This window comes from Chionomys nivalis, chromosome 16, assembly GCF_950005125.1.
Source record: "Chionomys nivalis chromosome 16, mChiNiv1.1, whole genome shotgun sequence".
NCBI classification, from domain to species: domain Eukaryota; kingdom Metazoa; phylum Chordata; class Mammalia; order Rodentia; family Cricetidae; genus Chionomys; species Chionomys nivalis.
In genome coordinates this window covers 60,422,367-60,427,815 of record NC_080101.1, presented here as the reverse complement: position 1 = coordinate 60,427,815, position 5,449 = coordinate 60,422,367, and the positions used below count along the sequence as shown (strand labels likewise).

At 50.4% G+C, this 5,449-nt stretch overlaps 1 protein-coding gene across 2 annotated transcripts; it reads right to left on the bottom strand.

Annotated features, from left to right (window-relative positions):
• Window positions 1–722: 722 nt before the first annotated feature.
• On the bottom strand, window positions 723–4,904 carry Fabp5 (fatty acid binding protein 5). Of its 2 annotated transcripts, XM_057790746.1 has the most exons (4): window positions 4,508–4,881; window positions 1,900–2,072; window positions 1,535–1,636; window positions 723–986 (listed from the first exon to the last, which is right to left on the bottom strand). In XM_057790746.1, exons 1-4 carry the CDS (start codon window positions 4,584–4,586, stop codon window positions 933–935), a joined length of 408 nt encoding a protein of 135 aa, XP_057646729.1. In that variant the 5' UTR covers window positions 4,587–4,881; the 3' UTR covers window positions 723–932. The 2 variants fall into 2 exon arrangements, with proteins under 2 accessions (XP_057646729.1, XP_057646730.1); XM_057790747.1 differs by lacking the exon at window positions 1,900–2,072 and having other exon boundaries at window positions 4,508–4,904.
• Between the last annotated feature and the right edge of the window lie 545 nt (window positions 4,905–5,449).

The following is a 5,449-nucleotide window of genomic DNA, read 5'->3' as shown; positions in this document are numbered from 1 at the left end:
CACACTAAGTGGACATGGTGAAGTGAAGTGAGCTTTACAACCCAGCTCTACTTCCCATGACCTTGAACAAGTCAGCTAGTCAAACACCCGTCCCCTTATTTGCAGAATACAGATAACAGTGTCAGCCCCTCTGATGTGCAGGCAATGTGTACACAAAGATCTGTACCTATAACCTATTTCCTAAATGTGGGTTGTATTTGCATTTGAGCCTGAGAAATGCAAGAGAGCTTCACTAAAACTCAGTTCTTCACATCTATCATGTGCTTCTGATGTGCACAGAAGGTCCTGAGCGCTGTGGAGCTCATCGAACGCTGGGAGTGTCTTCGCATTTGTCCAGTATTCAGATTTTCTCAACCCAGAAAAGTTCTCAGTAGTTGGACGGTCCTCAGGACACTAAACGAGTGTTCCACTGCAGTTTATGAATGTTGTAACTGCACCACCTGAAAACTATGAACTTGAAGCCTTATACTCCTTTATAGTATAAGGTTTATGAAGCTATCTTTCAATAAGAATAGTCTCAAATTCTTGAGTTGACGTCAAGCTCAAACAGTATCGAACAAGCTTAAATGACCGGGCATATATTCGCTGCAAAATAGCTGGCCAAGTCTACAAACTGCTGGGATATATTAGCCATGAGGGACCCAGAAGAACAACTCAGAGCCTTTCAATTCCTGATTACAGTGGATCACCAATTTCCACTACCTGGAAGAACACACGCACCGTGAAGTAGCACAAACACGTTTATTTACTAACCAAAGGGAAGATCCCAGATAAATCAACACTTTGACATGGGTTTCATGTAAAGTGCTGGTGATAAAGATGGTTGAACACAGTCATGAAAAATAAAACTGAAGAAAAAAAGCAGTATAGATATTTATGACCTGCTCATTGAACTGAGCTCATTCACTCCTGTCCGGGGTGGAGAGGCATCCTCACTGCACCTTCTCATAGACCCGAGTACAGGTGACATTGTTCATCACACAGTCCTAGGAGAAGGAAGATACAAGGTCAGGCTGGTTGTATACTGCAGGGCACAGGTGATAATAACACATCACAGCCGGAATGCTGTAAACTCCTGTCTCAGGTCTTGCTGAGGGAGAGAAAGCATCTTAGGATTTCCAGACTTGAGGAGAGCTGGGACCTGCTGTTCTGTTTATAGGTACAGTTGCTATCCTGAAGACTAAAGCGCTGACTCAGACCTCCAAATTACTCATTTGGTCTTGGCAAATATCCCTTACTTTAAATAAATGGAAGAGTGTGTGTGTGTGTGTGTGTGTGTGTGTGTGTGCGCATGCGCGTGTATGAGGGGCTGTTTGGCAGCAGGAAGAAACCATTGGAGCTACACTCTGGGAATCCTTTCACTTCTCTGTCCCACCAAGGGTTACCTTAGTAACGAGTGCTCTGTTTTGAATTGCTATTTTGAATATTTTCTTCCCAAATCTCCTTCTCCCGTTAAACACCAACCGCAGAGACGCTACGGCAACCGTGGCTGCGAGCCCCCACCCCCACGCACCACAAGCAGTTCGGCACTCACCACCACCAGCTTTCCATCCTTCACTCTTCTGGTTATTGTGCTTTCCTTCCCGTCCCAGTTCTGGTGCTGGACCAGGGCACCATCGGCGAAGGTGCAGATCGTCTGCAAAGACACAGGGTACTCTACTCCTCAATCCAAAGTACACGAGTTCCCAGGACCCTCTCCCACCCCGGCATCTTCATCTTTCCGTTGGTGGGTTCTACTTCATCCACCATCTTACAGTACTGGGACTTCTACTGATTTATCAAAATTCAACTTCATAAAATATTTTTACTCTAAGTTCTTGGCAATAAGTAAAGATGTCATTAATGCGAGCTAACCCGTCACTCTAGAAGCTTCTTTCATTTCACAGTGTTATAGCTGACCTGAGTTTTTCTGCCATCGGCTGTAGTTTCATCAAACTTCTCTCCCAGGGTACAAGAAAACTGTGTCGTCTTCAAAGTGCTCTCGGTTTTAACGGTGATATTGTTGCCGTCACACGTAATGACACAGTCTGGTTTGGCCATGGCACCCATTTTCCTAAGAGCCAGTCCTACTCCTGTGTAACGGGAAGTAACGTAAGGATCAGTTAAAACTTACACAACAGAAGCCACGATTGATCCGTAATCATCTCATCTGCCTGGCCTAGTCTCACTTGCTCGCTGACATACACATATCCAGCGTTTGCAACATGATGCACCTGAGTCCCATGATCGTCCTGCGCTTGTGGGTGGGGGTGGGGTGTCTCCACTGGGCTTGGGAGAGTGGGGCAAACACCTTTAGAAATGATAGCGCTGGAGGCAGACAGTGCTGACAAATGGCCCTAAAACTCTATTAGTCACTGAGCTGTGCGTCCTCAGAACGTCAGGCAAGACTTTATCCTTAACTAAAGCAGTTGACATAGGCCCAGGCCTATGACACATGGAGCTGCAGACAGGAGGATCAAGAGTTTGAGGTCAACCTAAACCGCATAGGAACCTTGTACTGAAAACAAAACAAAATTAAGAAGCAGTTGGGAGATGATGAAAATAAAATATTCAGAGTTGCAAACGTAGGGCCTAGTTCAGTCCTGCCATACACCAGATTCTGTCCGCCACAGTGTTCTCCAGCCAGCACACAGCAGGCCCCTGGTAAACAGTCAACAGACTACAAAGAAAGAAAGGGGGGGGGGGGATCAATCCTGAGGGACTCAAATAGTACAGTATGCAACACAGCCGTGATGTTAAGTGGAGGGGCACCCTGGGAAAGCTGTGCAACAAGATTATATCTGCCTGGTTAGACTCCTGTGCACTGGGAACCTGCCAGCGCACTCGGGCTACTGTGCTACCTGTGCTATTTGACTATCTGGCTGGTTTTTATCCTGTGCAGTCTGTTATTTACAGCAGTTACACAGGTATGAAATTTCACATTGCTGGGTTAGACATTAGCTTATAATGTATGTATTTGCCCTTGGTGACAACATTCATAAAGAACGTGAGATATTTCACAAGAGAGGAGATAATGGCCCAGGCCGAGTGACTTATCCTGATGCTTAACCAGGCTCCTGTGTTCCCGGGGCCTTCCTTCTGCTCTGTGCCCCTTGCCCAGTGTCTATGTATGGGTCAGGCCTGATCACCTTCCTAACTCCAGAATCCCAAGAGCCAGCCACTCAAACATAAGCACCCAGTTCCTTGCAAACAGTGCTCTCTGCTGGTCCTCACTCACGCCTGTGCACCTTCACAAGCCCCCCGGAAGTCTGGGCGAGGCCAGCAAATGGCACTTTCCAGACTCATGCTGATTTACTCGTCCACTGGGTAAAAGAAAAAGGACAAAAGCCTGCGTTCACATTCTACTGACAATATTACAAATACAAGCATGATTCATCAGAGCCAGGCTTAACCCCACAGTGCTGGATACTGGCTAAAAGAGAATGAAGTCTGGTTCTGAAGTGTGCAGGGAGGTGTCAAGAGTGTCATCGGGACACTGGGGACAGCAGCCTCAAAAGCTGCCTCCTCGTCCCAGCACTACCTTTCCGGAGAGAATCCCTGTTCAGCTAACTCCATCCCACTTCCTGGCATCTGGGGCAAAGGTCCGTTTTGTTTATCTGCTCTATGTGTCTACATGTTATTCCTCTCTTAAGAGTAGGCAACAGAAAACGAATCACTATTTCCAATGAGACTGAACTTGAACCTTGCTCCCTCTTGGTTAGGTTTTAAGTGGCAAGTGGCTACTACAAGGCCACACCCGTCGTGTAGCAGTGAGCAACCACAGGCCAGCAGTTTCTAATTATGGTTTTCCAGCCAAGCCCATAGTCTCCTCGTTCCTAACCCTCCTGACTCAGGGGACAGAACAGAAAAGTCGCTGGGCTACAACCATGCACAACGGGTTTCTCCATGCTTTGCCCATAGGCCACCAGCTACCCACGGTTGCGGCCAGAGTGAGCAGAGCCAGCAGCCGGTCCAGCGCCGCGGGAGCCACGCCTAGCCAGGGGCGAGGAGAGAGCCTGAGAGATGCTGCATAGAAAGATATCTGAGCAGCATCCTCATTCACAGCCCCTAAAGGGCTTCCGCAGAAACCACGCCCTACCACACGGTGTCCCTACAGAGATGGGGGAGGGGGGGACTCCCGCCATCTAGGAACAAAAGATGCAGCAGGGTAGGAAAGGGGAGTGGGTGCTGCCACGATTGGGGCAGGTGGTGGGGCAGGGCGGGGGCACCAGGTGAGGACAGTTAAAACAATAATGGAACCTTGAGGGGGTTCATCTGTAGGGGGACCACAGCAGGACGGCTGGCACGCAACCCCTGCCAGACCGGAAGCAATGAGGGGGCTGCCTCGTGGGCGAAAAGCAGAAAAAGAGAGAAGTGGATAGTTCACCACGTCCGGAGGCGAGCAGCAAAGGCGCGCACTCCATCCTAACAGCCGCATGGTGCTCCACGTAGCTCCCCGGGCCGCGTGGTGGAAGGGCATGCCTGCACGTGGAATGAGAACCCGGGGGGTTCGGCGGTGTATCCTCACCTAGCTCCTTCATGTATTCCTCAAAGCCTTGGCTTTCCGTCAGGCGCCACCTCCCCTCGAGGTCCTTAATGCTGGCCATGGCGGGCGGGCGGGCGGGCAAGCACGAAAGCAGCAGCAGGGAGAACGCGGTGGCGGGGGCGCTGAAAGGCTCCGGGCTCCACGGCGGTTTAAATCGCCTTGCAGTGGGGAGGTGCCGGACAGCCAATAGGAGATGCGCATCATCCGGGACCGCCCCCTCGCCACTCCCCGGCCCCCTACGCCGGGGGGCCGTGCCTGGGGTCTGTAGGTGCCACCCTGACTGCGCCCGACTGTGAAGTCACGCGTCTCCCGCAGCTCCTGCAAGCTGCGACTCGCCTGGCGCGCCCTACTCCTCCGCCAGTGACGCTCCGGCACAGTCCCGCACGTCCGCTCGCCCAGGAACCCCTCCCCCTCCCCGGGACAGCCTGGACCCCACGGACCTACGCGCCATGGTCCTACCGCCCTGCCGCCGCCCGTTTGCTTTTGCCAAGTACCCGAGAGGAACTAATTAGCCAACGCCTGGCTTATGGGCATTGATTGGCTGATTAATAAGTTGATTGATAAACTGCAGTGTCCTTAACCTTGACAAACCTACATCCTACTCCCTCTAAAAAGAACCTGCTGACCCCACCCTCCCGCCTTCGGGGCCTTCTCTTGGGTTGTCTGCCTGCGTTGAGCTAGACAATCTTAGCAGCAGCTGCTGGGTGAGATTAGAATGACTTTGGAAATTCGGTTTCTCCACTCAACTGTAGCAAGTTTCAGCTTAGGTGACTGCCATTGTCACTGAAGAGTCTTACTAGTTTTTCTTCCCCCAGAAGGGGTCAAAACGATTCCTTCCTTCATCTTTGGGGGGTTTTGGTGGAGCTAAGAATTAGCAAATTACCTCTAATACTTTGGTATATAAAAATCCTATTTTATCACTTT

Excerpts from the sequence above, each read along its gene's own strand:
- Fabp5 (XM_057790746.1), bottom strand. The coding sequence starts at position 4,586 with ATGGCCAGCATTAAGGACCTCGAGGGGAGGTGGCGCCTGACGGAAAGC. Across the intron at positions 1,637-1,899 it reads CCGATGGCAGAAAAACTCAG|ACGATCTGCACCTTCGCCGA; the intron begins GTCAGCTATAAC and ends GTGTCTTTGCAG. Across the intron at positions 987-1,534 it reads AGGATGGAAAGCTGGTGGTG|GACTGTGTGATGAACAATGT; the intron begins GTGAGTGCCGAA and ends TCCTTCTCCTAG.